The sequence below is a fragment of the Chanodichthys erythropterus genome, chromosome 10 (genome assembly GCF_024489055.1).
Source record: "Chanodichthys erythropterus isolate Z2021 chromosome 10, ASM2448905v1, whole genome shotgun sequence".
Lineage (NCBI taxonomy): Eukaryota > Metazoa > Chordata > Actinopteri > Cypriniformes > Xenocyprididae > Chanodichthys > Chanodichthys erythropterus.
In genome coordinates, this window is record NC_090230.1 from 48,792,544 (window position 1) to 48,806,590 (window position 14,047).

The 14,047-nt window shown below is 36.6% G+C and overlaps 2 protein-coding genes across 2 annotated transcripts in view; one reads left to right on the plus strand and one right to left on the minus strand.

The window, feature by feature from the left end:
- kcnip1b (Kv channel interacting protein 1 b) overlaps window positions 1–14,047 on the minus strand; it is a 137,204-nt gene that overhangs the window by 77,868 nt on the left and 45,289 nt on the right. The gene's annotated exons all lie outside the window — the stretch shown is intronic.
- Window positions 1–14,047, plus strand: part of LOC137028370 (protein mono-ADP-ribosyltransferase PARP14-like) — a 36,880-nt gene that overhangs the window by 6,068 nt on the left and 16,765 nt on the right. The window contains exons 7-20 of the mRNA XM_067397130.1: window positions 46–279; window positions 438–2,872; window positions 3,690–3,920; window positions 4,085–4,294; window positions 4,455–4,563; window positions 4,731–4,880; window positions 4,998–5,060; window positions 5,182–5,364; window positions 5,489–5,695; window positions 5,810–6,415; window positions 6,504–6,661; window positions 6,754–6,928; window positions 7,011–7,287; window positions 10,878–11,065. Coding sequence (XP_067253231.1) covers window positions 46–279; window positions 438–2,872; window positions 3,690–3,920; window positions 4,085–4,294; window positions 4,455–4,563; window positions 4,731–4,880; window positions 4,998–5,060; window positions 5,182–5,364; window positions 5,489–5,695; window positions 5,810–6,415; window positions 6,504–6,661; window positions 6,754–6,928; window positions 7,011–7,287; window positions 10,878–11,065 — 5,226 coding nt within the window. The remainder of the gene's footprint in view (window positions 1–45; window positions 280–437; window positions 2,873–3,689; window positions 3,921–4,084; window positions 4,295–4,454; window positions 4,564–4,730; window positions 4,881–4,997; window positions 5,061–5,181; window positions 5,365–5,488; window positions 5,696–5,809; window positions 6,416–6,503; window positions 6,662–6,753; window positions 6,929–7,010; window positions 7,288–10,877; window positions 11,066–14,047) is intronic.

Sequence of the window (14,047 nt, forward strand, 5' to 3'; positions counted from 1 at the left end):
AATATGACTTCATCAAATGTATCTGTAAAATATATTTTCTTATAGATGCAGGAAAGTTCCTTGAGGACAGCAGGACACATGAAAAATTCAAGAAGAATAATCTAAGGGCCCGTGCACTGGAGAGAAGCACGTGTGTGTGGGTGGAGAACCTTACAGATGAGACCAGCAAAAACAAGACGCTGCTGGAACTGTATTTTGAGAAATGGGGTGGTCCAGTAGAGGAAATTATCACAATTCCATCAGAACAAGCAGCCATTATTACCTTTAAGGAGGAAGAAGGTATAAATACTGTACACGTGCAACTGCTGGTAGTCTGCGTTGGTACAGTTCCATATTTAGTGATAACATAACAAAATCTTATAAAACACATAAAATCTTATTTCATTGACGTAAATGCATTTATTCATTGTACCTGCAACTTACATTCTTTTTTTCAGCCAGAGAGAAAGTTTTGAAGCGAGAGAATAACATCTGTGATGTTCCAGTCAAGATATATCCCTACTTTAAATCACTGGATACAGTCTTGTATGGTGGAAACAGACCACATTTGAAGCTGCCCGATCCCATTACAGTCAGTGTACATCCTGCCATCAGGGAGTTCCTTCTCAAGAAAGGGGAGATTTCCTTTATTAAAAACCAGATGAGCTCACACTTCTGCCAAACAAACATGGACAAACCTGAAGCTTTGCTCAGTCCTGATCCAGCATTACTAAAACAGAAAGGAGTTACCAGAAGACACGTTGATGGCTGGAGTAAGAATGCCTGTGATGCCTTCATGAAAATAATGTCAAACTACACAACGTCTGAATGGCCGGTGTCACACCCCTTGTGGTCTAAAGTGGAGAGTGATGTTAAGGAATTGGTGAAAAATAAGGTTTTCACAGATTTTGATGCCTCTAAAGGTGTCCTGACACTGGTGGGAATGACCCATGAGATAACTGGACTAAAACCGATCATGGAGAAAATTTTCGAGAGAGCAACAAATCAAATGGAGAGAGAGAAGAACAGTGTGACAGAGCAAATGGAGATGTCTCCTGCCATATACTCTCTGCTTTTACAAGATGGTCTGAAAAGTGCTGTTTCTCCAAACCTACACATTGACTACAACAAAAAAATGAACAGCTTGGTTTTATCAGATCTTAATACAGAAGTCCTCATGTTCAAGAACTGGGTCCTTGAGAATAAAATAAGTATGAAACAGAAACCTTTAAAGATTGACCGTTCAATTCTGGGGTTCCTGAGATCAGTGGATTGTGATGAAATGTCCACAGATCTCTTTATATCTCATGGAATAACTGCTGTATACACAATCGAAAATGGAGATGTTGTTTTGACTGGGAGCACAGAAAAAGCACTTGTTGATGCAGAGAAGAGGGTGAATATGGTTCTTACATCCAAAGACCTCATTATAGAAGATCAGGGTGTCCTTCAAATGCCAGAGTGGCAGGATCTCAATAAAAAATTGCAAAAATCATTCAATACATCCAAAAAACTTTCTGTGTTTATAAATCTTTCACAGAGAGACAAAGTAATAGTGACTGGATTCAGAGATCCAGTGATGGAGGTCAGTGAGAACTTAGGAAGTTTCATTGTACAACACGCTAAAATTGAAGAAACCGTTCGTGTCAAATCACATGCAGCAGTTAAATTCATAAAAGACAGAAAATCACAAAACTGGCAGCATTTTATGAAGTCTGATAAAATTAAAGTAAATTTTGATTCCAAAAGACCCTGGATCAAACTGTCTGGAGAGCGAGGATTTGTCCAGCCAGCTATGACTTTCTTTAAAGGGTTGGCAGATTCTCTCTACACGGACACACACATCATTAAAAAGGCAGGAGCAAAGAAGTACTTCAAGGAACAGGGTAAAATGATGTTCTCAATGCTGTTGAAGGAAAAAAGATTTGTGGTGGTGCTCCAGGAAGATGACATGCTGGAACAGGAAGAGGATGAATTTACTGAACGCAGTTTTGAAGATTTTGGCCAGGTCTCTTGTGAAGTTCGAATGCCAGATGGAGTAACTGTTACTGTCAGGATGGCAGACATTTGCAAGCTCAGTGTTGATGCTGTGGTCAATGCTGCTAATGAAGATCTGAAGCACATTGGTGGTTTAGCTTTGGCACTTCTCCAAGCTGCTGGACCACGTCTACAGCATTATTGTGACCTACACACAGAAGTAAATGGGCCTCTGAAGCCTGGAGAAGCCCTCATCACTGAAGCTGGTCGTCTTCCTTGTAAATATGTGGTACACGCTGTTGGACCTCGCTTCAGTGATTCAGACAGACAAACCACTGTACAACGCCTGAGACGTGCTGTGAGGGAAAGCTTGAACCAGGCATCGAGCAAAAACTGCTCCTCCATTGCAATTCCAGTTATTAGTTCTGGGATATTTGGTTGTCCTCTTGAACTTTGCACTGAATCAATTGCCAAGGAAGTGTGTGAGTACATCAAAGATCATAACCGCAGAGGGTCCAGTAGCACATTAAGTGAGATACAGTTGGTGGACAATAATGGCAGCACTGTAAAAGCCATGGCTCAAGCTGTTGGAAAAGAATTTGCTGCTTATAATCCCAAAATGACTTTCCCTCATCAAACCAAACCTCATGGGTATGGGAACGATGGACAAAGCTATCGTGGAAGTGGTCGTGGCCGTGGACATGGAAACAGCTATCGTGGTCATGGAAATTATGGTCGAAGAAACCAAGAGTTTGAAGGTCCCAATGTCCGTGGTAATAGAGAATTTGAAAGACAAGCACACTCAAGCTCTGGTGGCAGATCAGATAGATTTGAAGGTTTGAGTGTTCTTGAGACCATAACTACAAAAGAGGGACTAAAAATCAATCTGAGCAAAGGGAACATCCAGGATGCACGTGTAAGTGAATCATTGTTAAAAACTAACAGAAAGACCATAGCAAAAAAATATGCTAGAGTTTTTAAAAAAATATATTTTTAATTAGTCTTTTTTCACTTAAAAAATAAAAAATCATACAAAATCTAAAAATCCTTAAAACTAGAAATAAAGAAAAAAAAAAAAGAAGAAAACTTGAGAAGCAACACTACATAAAGAATGTTATCATGTAGGCCACATCCACACAAAGCCAGAGCTTTCCCTATCCAAACTTTTTTTTCTTGTTCTAAAAAAAATATTCCGAAACCACTGAAACGGACTCAAAACTATATTGTATATGCTAGACCAGTATGTGGTGCTGTAATTCTGGGGTTGAGATGAGGGGTGATGACATCATCGTTTCACAAAATATACAGATTGGATGTACACACAAAAACACAAGGGTGTCTTTTTCAGATTTATCCACTCTGGGACCTGGTTTCAAAAAAATTGCAGTTTCAGGATCCCAAAACGTAATATTCGTCTGGACGATACAAAATTTTTACATATACAGCACATCTCTGTGTCATTCCAAACCCCATTCCACAACAGAATTTTCATTTTTGGCTATCCCTTTAAAGATACACAACATCTTATGCAGTGTTGCTTCTCAAGTAATTTTTCTTGTAGATAGATATTTTTACTGGAAAATTAGACAATTTTTTTTATGAACACTTTTACTATTGTGCCTTTTCTGTACCAGAATACAGGTCAGATTAAAAAGTGAAGTATTTTATATTATTTTTATGTTAATCAGTGGTGACGAATTTCTCCAAAAGAAGTCTCTCTTTTGTTTCTCCAGGCTGATGTCATTGTAAACACTATATCGGAGGACTTGGACCTCAGTAAAGGTGCCGTCTCCAATGCACTCCTTCAGGCTGCTGGTCATCAGCTCCAGTCAGAAATCACCAGAGCTGCTCGCTCAAACAATCTGAATTATGGTGAAATGGTCATCACAGATGGTTATAACCTGAAATGTCGAAAAGTCTTCCATGTAGTTTCTCCATTTTGGAAACCAGGCTCAGCAGATGTGGTGAGAATAACAATCTTGTAATTTAAATTTTACAAAATTGTCATTAACTGTGTTAATGCTGGCTGATTAACTGATGCGCCTCATGTGTAGGTTCCATTTATTTATTTATTTAGATGGTACTTATTTAATGATGATAATGGACATATTTATTTACATTGTAAAAGGTACTCATTCAGATCATTAGAGATTGCCTGAAAAAAGTAGATACCTGGAGAATGTCTTCAGTCGTCTTCCCAGCTATCGGCACTGGGAATCTTGGCTTTCCAAAAGATCTGGTGGCCAGAATCATGCTGACAGAATTCCAGGAATTTAACTCTACAAATCTTCAAGAGGTAACTGTGATTGTGCACCCATCCGACCAGGAGAGCATTCAGGTGAGTGAAGGAAAAATAGATCAAAGTCAAGGTTTTTTTCCCATCACATACAGAATGATCAACATGTGCTTTTATTTTTTTAACTATAAACTATTTGAATAATATACCATAGTTGCTCATGTTAATTTTCTCTTGTATATTTCTGTGCTTTATCTTTTAGAGCTTTACCAGCAACTTTAGAAATGGGATCCAGGGACCTACCACAAAAAGACCAGATCGACTTGCCATGAATAAAACAAATATTTCTGGCAAGTCAGCACAGACCTCTGGTAACACTTTCTGATGTCCATTACAATTATTTTTGTGTACATCCTATTGAAAGATATTTTCTGATCAAAAGTATATCCAAATATCACATGATATATATTTAGGATAGTGACAAAATAAAACTGTAGAGATTTTCCATACACTGTACATCTTTTTTGTTTTTCTTTAGGGCTTGTTGGCAAAGTCTCCTCTCCCTCTCTTGGGGTGCACACTATGCATCTGGGTCAAGTGACTCTGGAGGTTTCATCTGGAGACATAACTAAAGAAAAAACAGATGCAATTGTCAACTCCTCAAATCCGACATTTTCTCTGAAAGCAGGTTAATCCTACTTCACACACTATCTTGCTTATTTGAATGAATCTCTGTTTTATTCATAATTTATTTCACATTTGAAGAGAAGTATAATGTAACTGTCAATTTTTAATTGTAATCCAGGAGTATCAAAGGCCATTTTAGATGCGGCTGGATTACAAGTGGAACAAGAATGTTCACAGATTGGTTTGTATATTCTTTAATTATCTATTATCATTTCTTGTTGATGGACATTAACTTTTTGAATCCTTCATGAGTGATCTAATGAACTTTAGATACTATTGGTAAACCCATTTTTTTCTAATAGTGGGATCATCAAACATTCAGCAAACAGAGATTGTGACCTCAGCCGGGAACCTGCCATGTGGAAAGATCATCCATATTATTGGACGCAATGGCCCATCTGAAATTAAGAATGTCGTTTTGTCTGTTCTGAAATTGTGCGAGTCACGCCAGATTACCTCTGTCACCTTCCCAGCTCTTGGCACTGGTAAGATGCTTTGTGTGGTCTTAATTTTTTTTTTTACATAATGGCAATAATAGTTTTGTGTGAATGAGATATTTTGTGTGAATTATTCACTATTGTTTTTCCTTTTTTGTCTTTAACCCTTTAGGTCAGGGTGGTGCAACACCAGCTGATGTCGCAGATGCAATGGTTGATGCAGTTGTTGACTTTGTGAAGAGAAAGAAACCTGTGCATGTAAAGTTTGTGAAGTTTCTTATATTCCAGACAAACATGTTGTCAGACTTCCACAAAAGCATGGTCAGAAGATCTGGTGAGAAAGTAGAAGAGGATAAAGGTTTTTTTTCCAGAATTAAAGGTCAGTAAACCATAATAAAAAAGAATGCTAATCCTATCCATTCTTGTTTTTCTTAAATACAGTAATTAATCCCTCTGTTTCTTTCCATCAAACATGTACTTGGGGAAAAAAAAGACTATATTTTGGGGGAAAGTTCAGAATCATCCACAAATGAAGAGTTTGTGATGGTGGTTGAGGAAATTGAGCCAGCTGTGTTCCAACTGTGTGGAGAGACACAAGAGGACCTGAGGGAAGCCAAGGATTTGATACACAGCTTCATAGTACGGGAGCATATGACCATCCCAATCCGTGATCCAGCCATTGCTCATTTCACCAAGGAGGATGCAGAAATGCTTAACTCCATGCAGAGGGAGTTCACAGTCAGTGTCCAACTCGAGAAGAAAGGCCAAGATTCTGTCATCACATTGGAAGGCCTGACAAGAGACGTTCACAGTGCAGAAAGTCGTATCCGGGACATGATCCGCAAGGTGGAAAGAAATGAAAGCCAAAGACGTGAGGCATTTATAGTCAGCAGTGTGGTTAATTGGCAATATCTGGAGAATGGACGCCGCCCCAAAAACTTTGATATGTTGACTAATAATGAGCTGGAACAGGCCTATCAGAATAGACAGCCTTCAGTGAGAATCAAGATTAATAATGATGAATATGAGGCTGATTTAGTTCGCAAAACGGCAACAAGTGGGAGAATGAGGATTGAATTGATCAGAGTAGATCTGAAAGGTGATAATATTTTATAATCTAGACATTGATTAAAAGGCCATCATGTACAGAGATTAGTTATTCATGTTTTTGTTCTTCTTGTCCATAGAAGCAGCTGCAGCAGCAGCTCAAAGCCCTTTGCCTTCACACTGGGAGGATATGAAAGGAAAGTCAGTTGTTCTGGTAAAACTCACAACAGGCTCAAAAGAATATAACAAAGTGGAGAAAGAGTTCAGAAGAACCGGTCTAACCTCTAACATAATTGAAGTAAGACTAGATGAAGGGGAAAGAGAAATCTCCCGTTTATTCGTTTTATTTTATTACTGTAGTGTAATACTAATATTTATTTTTGTCTTTAGATTGAAAGAGTTCAGAACAGCGCACTTTGGAGAAACTATATGATCAAAAAGGAGGAAATGGAAGACAAAAACAAGCACAAAAACAATGAAAAGCGTCTTTTCCACGGCACTGGCCCTGATAATACAGATCAGATCAACCATAACGGTTTCAATCGCAGCTTTGCTGGAACGCATGGTATCAGTCAAATTCAGCATAAACTTTATTTGCTCTTGTATCCATTCATGTCAAATGTCTAATACTCTTGATCTGTTTTTAGGAGCCATGTATGGGAATGGTACATATTTTGCTGTGGACCCTAGCTACTCAGCCCAAGGCTACTCTAAACCTGATGTCAATGGACATAAACGCATGTATCTTGCTAGGGTGCTTGTCGGTGATTTCATTCAAGGAAAACAAGGCCTTCCTGTTCCCCCTGCGAAGAGCTCCAAAAGTGCTGATCTCTATAACAGCGTGACTGACAACATCAACAGCCCAAGCATGTTTGTGATTTTCAATGATGTCCAGGCTTACCCAGAATACCTAATCACCTTCCAGTAATGATTATGAGGTCTCAGTTTCTGTTCAGCTAGTGTTTTTGCTGCTGTTAGGTTAATTTGGTATAGCTGAACACACTGCTATGTGTAATTTTTACTGTCAATGTAGACTGTAGGTAGCATCATGCTTATATAAATGACAAAAACTAAGAGAACAGAAATTTATCCTGAGAAAGTCTTTGTCCAATCCCCAAAACTTTTAGACTGTCCATTTTAGCTTGAGCTGGTTTTCTGAAATTAGCTGTTTAATGTTATGGTTTGTTTAAAGTTATATATTTACTTACACTAATAAGCAGATATTTGTTGTCATATATTGAAGAATTGCCTAACAAAGGAAATAGTTTGTTTTGAACATATATATTGGGATTATGTTTATGTGGATTAAGGAGCACATTGATTAAAATTAGACATATCATTATGTAACAATAAATTTAAAAAATGACATAGCCTATTAATTATGATTGGTGAAATGTTATTTTTTTACTACATCCTTTAAACATTCCAAATAAATCTGATTTTCAGTGGATATTTTTATATTTTTTTGTGTAATATTGCACCGATTTATCACAGATTCTTGAGAAGTGGGACAAAACAGGGTGCGATATTGAAAAAAACAAGATACTCAGATAAATTAAACTACATTTATGTATCTTACATGTACTAAGCTACTGAGCTGTGCTTTGCTATACAACCTCTCAAATTTCCTTTTTATCAAAATGTGCTTTTAACCTTATCACTTATTTACCTTATCACTTATATTGTCAACACCATCAAACACCAAAAAACATTAAATTTAACAAATTAATTTTCACTCACATTATGCAAGACCTATAAGAAGTATAGTAAACACTAATTTTTACCAAGGCTGACAGAGGCCAAAAAAAAAAAAAAAACTTTAAATTTTATATATATATATATATATATATATATATATATATATATATATATATATATATATATATATATATATTATACAGCTATGGAAAAAATTACTCCCAAGTTCAGAAATCAATGTTAAGTGGTCTCTTAATTTTTTCTTCCATGTACCGTTCAAAGGTTTGGGGTCAGTAAGATTTTTCAATGTTTTAAAAGAAGTATCTTCTGCTCACCAAGCCTGCATTTATTTGATTAAAAATACAAACAAAAACTGTAATATTGTGAAATATTAGTGTCAGTATACAGCAAAGTGTAATTTATTCCTGTGATCAAAGCTGAATTTTCAGCATCATTACTTCAGTCTTCAGTGTCACATGATCCTTCAGAAATCAATTTAATATGATGATTTGCTGCTCAAGAAACATTTATGATTATTATCAATGTTGAAAACAGTTACTTACTTTTTTATTTCATGATGCTATGATGAATAGAAAGTTCAAAAGAACAGTTGTCTGAAATCTAAATCTTTTGTAACATTATACACTACCGTTCAAAAGTTTGGGGTCAGTAAGAATTTTAATTTCATTTTTGGGGGATAGAAATAAAATTAATCAATACTTTTATTCATCAAGGATGAGTTAAACTGATCAAAAGTTACAGTAAAGACAATTATAATGTTAGAAAATATTCTATTTTAAATAAATGCTGTTTGAACTGTCTATCCATCGAAGAATTTTGAAAAAAATTTGTACACAGCTGTTTTCAACATTGAAAATAATAATGAATGTTTCTTGAGCATCAAATCATCATATTAGAAAACAAAAGAAATTAACATTTGGACTCCCTCTTGCGATATTAACATCCCCATCCGAGACGCAATCACACTGAATCAATCACACCTCACACCTGCCTTAATCTATATTTCCTTTCCTTCACCCCCTCTCAAAATCTATATGGTTTAATGTGAACAATCATTACAGAATGCTATACATGTTTGGTATCGTTTGAAATGTCTCAGTGCAACTGGTACAATGGTCTCGTCTACATGGAAGTGCAAATCTGCGTCAGGTAAGTACCGGACTAAAGTCCAGTTTTGAGTTTAGCATAGGGCACGCCAACTGAGATTTTAGAGCTCCGGCTAACGCTTGGCATTAGTTCAAGTGTATTTAGACTGTGAAGGCTAAAAAGGGAATTTCCAAAATGTTGATCGATCAACCTAAATAGGGTGAGCCTTACCTCTGTTTAATGTAATGATACTTTAGTTAAGTGTACAAGGGGGGCCCATGGCATAACCAAACCAAAGCTACTATCAGAGAAGTAATATTGGTCGGCTTATCTGTAGTAGTGGTTGTGACCTCTGACTCTGATAGTGTTACTTTAATTCAAGTGTATACAGATCAATAGAGTGCGGCGCACGGGTTCCCTCGGTTGAAAGCCTATGCATTTTTCCCATAGAATTTTGGAAAATTGCAGAAAATAAGCTCTGTGATTAACAAAGGGTTATGACACTTACACGTTTTGTCTATCAAGACAATCTTTACAAGTTAAAACAACAGTTATAGATTTTGAAGCCTAAATAAAGTCGTCAGATATAAAAGGCTAACAGTAGGCTATAAATGGACTACAGCCATGGTCGCGGATCAACGTCGTCACCACCAAGCTTCCTCAAACTTTATTTAAAAACATGCTCGCTGATTATTCTGTGCTATGTATGAATACTTGTCAACTTTTTCATGAGAAATGCTGTCCAAATGTCCTGTTTGTTATGATGACGCAATTTGTTAGCAACCGCCGATTTTAAGACACAGTAAAAGTTTAAAAAAATCACAAGCAGGTAATAACTGGTGTGTTTTATGTCATAGAGCAAAACAGATGAAAATATTTAGAGGCTTTGTTAACCACAGACCTTATTTCAGGCGATTTAGCAAAAACCCATTCAAAAAACCCATAGACTTGACGGCGTTGGAACCGGAAGTCCTAAAATGCTAAGCTTCTGGGTTTTGCCTACAAAAATGCGTCATCCCTGAGGCACTCTATGGGGACTAAACAAAATACTTTTAGGTAGAGCAAGCATGAAAGCGGCCTTCTAAACAGTATAGTCAATTACCTCTGTCTAGTGACCAAGACAAGTTTGTGATCGTGGGCCCGCATAATAAATTAATGGCCAGTGTGAGGACCCTGAGAACCGAATGAACGAGTACAATAAGAGTAAAGAGTTAAATATTCAAAAGCCTCTAAGTGCCGTCAGAAATTTTCTTCTAAAATGAGCATTTCTATCAAGCTTGTATGTTTAGGTTCAGTAATTTCACTTTAATGGCAATTAATAGGTCCTTTTTATAGTTTAATGTTTAATGAGTAAAAAAAAAAGTGCCTTTTTTTTTCTTTTCTCTTTTTTATAATATATTTATTTACATTTATGGTATATGTACTATTAGGCTACAATATGTTTTGTTCTTATAAAAAAACGAGTGCAGTTAAAGGTCAATATAATAGGTATACACCACTGTTTTTTATTAGATGTTCTCGGGTAGTTTAAACAATCTCACTACGATCGTTCCCGTGTAGGCTATGAATTTAAACAGGCCACATTCACTGTCGGTTTCATGGTGAACTTACGCAGAAAGGAAAGAGAATGAAAAATAGAGGGCGTGATCAGCTATATACACTGACGTTGTGCAATTGGTTATCATTGGAGTAACTTCCTCGTTGACCAGAAGGATCACGATGGACGAATATTATCCTATCATTGTCGAGGGAGACTGGGGACCTGAACACGCTAAAAGTGTGAAAAATAAACTTTATATCCACTTTCAGAGTAAGAAGAAATCTCAGGGAGGAGACTGCATTGTGCAATATAATGACAAGAGCAACTCTGCTACGATTCTGTTCAAATCATCTGACAGTAAGTGCAAAAAAAGCTTAATATGTTAAACAACAGCACGTTTTGTCAGCACGTCAAGCTGTCGAGACACTTAAGGTAATTTCAGGTTCAAATAGTGCGACAAACTCTGATTAAGTAGCCTAGCTACTTGTAATCTGTAGCTGTGTCCCAATTCAGGGTCCGCGCACTTCGAAGTGCATGAAAGGGGTGGGGTTTTGGAGTGGAGGGTTGCCAGGTCTGCGCAACAAAACCATCCCAAAAGTAGTGTAATCACAGCACAAGTGTAAAAGTATCCCAATCCCAGACATGGCAACAATGAGCCGAGCGTCGTTAAATGGCTCGCGACTGTGTGACAGACAGCTGACAGTTGACGTTTATGTGTGCATTTTAAAGTTTTATGACTTTCTATTGGGTTTTGACATGCTTCACTTCCGGCGACGACGGGACACTGGGCCAAAATATGTATGGTTAAACTATGTAATGTTAGTTTTATATCGTTCGCAATAGTTAACCTTGTTTGTTTTTTTATATTAAATTATGTTAAATTTATGTTAACTGTGAAAATATATACATTCATATTTCTACATTTATTCTGTATTTAAGTCTGAATTTAAAGTACAGTACTTTAGGATTTTATTCAACTGCACTCCATCTCAGAGACAAATACTGTATTTATGAAAACCATATATTACAGTTTGATTTAGATATTGGTCAACACGGGGCATTGCTTACATTTATGTGAATTCACACAGAACTCCTGTCGTCACTGGCGCGCAATGAATTGTGGGATAGTGTAGACTGCGAAGTGTCTTGAAATCGGCGCTTCATTCCACTGGGAAACGGAGATAAAAATATATCTCCCTAACACACACACTCTCTCTCCCTCACACACACAGAACGGATCGTGCAGGTCGTCGCAAAACAGAATTATCATTTGCGCATGTGCGTTTTCTAAAGAGTCTACTATGCATGTATATATTTTCACAGTTAACATAAATTTAACATAATTTAACATAGAAAAAAACAACAAACAAGGTTAACTTGCTAACGATATAAAACTAACATTACCTATTTTAACCATACATATTTTGGTCCAGTGTCCCGTCGTCGCCGGCAGTGAAGCATGTCAAAACCCAATAGAAAGTCATAAAACTTTAAAATGCACACATAAACGTCAACTGTCAGCTGTCTGTCACACAGTCGCGAGCCATGTAACGACGCTCGGCTCATTGTTGCCATGTCTGCGATTGGGATACTTTTACATTTGTGCTGTGATTACACTACTTTTGGGATGGTTTTGTTGCGCAGACCTGGCAACCCTCCACTCCAAAACCCCACCCCTTTCATGCACTTTGAAGTGCGCGGACCCTGAATTGGGACACAGCTTGTGAATCTTCCGTTCAGATATTAATTGGGTCATTCCTGGGATTCGGTAATATTTCAGACTTGACTTTTTAAACGGGTGGTTAACCAAAATAAATAGGTAAAATGTTTTCACAATACTTTGGTATGTCCATTATAATGACTAAAAATATTTTTATCATAAAATAATGTCTTATTTCTATCGTAGCCTACACTAAGCATTTTGTCATGTCCCTGAGGCACTTCACTGAATTTGTACTACTTAGAAAATATTTAGCAAAATGTGCACCATGTCTATAATTTTTTGGCAATATTGAAGGTAATTATTTGTGTTACTTTCGTGTGAAAATAATTTTCTAAAAAAAATTTCAAGATATTTTATAAAAAGACTATAAAGTTATAGGCTATACCTCAGTCTGAACTCAACCCCGTCACGCAAACCATTCTCCGCTTATAATAATTTAGGCTCCACCCATATGTGACATCATTTACCAGAAAATCATTCAGTGGTGCAGAAGTATTATTCATGGGCAATTCCACGCAAAGGTCATCTTTACTATGAAAAAAAAAAGTTTTAACCAAAAGAACAAAACCCTTTTTAAATTGTCCATTTAGGTCTGTAATATACTGTATTAATGTGCTCTAACAGAAATTTTAAGAAAATTGCCTTGTTTATCCACAATATATGTGGTAAGTAACAATGCTTAAATTAAATTTTCAACCAACCATATTTCATGCTTTCAAAAAAGGGATCAAAGACCCCATTTTTTAAACTTTAATTTTAGCAGTAAGCATTGTGTAGAAAGATGGATACATGCCTGAGAAATAAATACACTCATTTAGTCATAACAGCACTGCCTGATGAATTTATAAGGGCTAGAATAAAGAGGTCAGGACGCTTCAGTGCTCTGTCACGTCCGTAACGTTTTAATGATTAAGTTTATGTCATATAACAATTATAAATGCAAATAACTTGAAACTTTATATGCAAAGCTAAATTATGTTTATGCTTATTAGGATCAACAATTCATTTCACTACGTTGCTGTGAACAACCATAATAAGCGTTACGGACGTGACCGTTACGGACGCTTCATATTAAATCCTATGAGTTTGCTTCTTTATATTGCTATCATCTGTTTCAGGCTTACCATATCAGAACATACCCAATAATCGCAATACTCTTTGTGCTTTGTTAGTTTTAATATGAAAAAGGTTTAACTTTCAAATTCAGTCGATTTTATTATTTTTTTTTTTCAAAAATTAAACAATAGATGTCGCTCTTTAATAGCCTACGGCGTGTGACAGATTAGCTTCTGCAGCGCCTGTAAGCGGCGGATCAGGCGCACATGAATCGATCTTCTCTTCCTCTTGCCAGAGAACGAAATATGAACATCAAAAGGTAGGCCTATATGATACAGTACAACTTATAGAAGAGCATTGTGTCTCATAGGACACTTCCCTCGGGAATTGGGATGTCGCGTTACCTGTTGGTTAAAAATGAATAGCCTAGCCTATAATGATCACAATCCGCGCGATCAAACAAAATGAAAATAATACGATTGCAATAATTTTGACTTGAAATAAAGTTTGATCATTTTGACTCAAGACTCCGCTTTAAACTCTGAAAACTAGACGAAAAA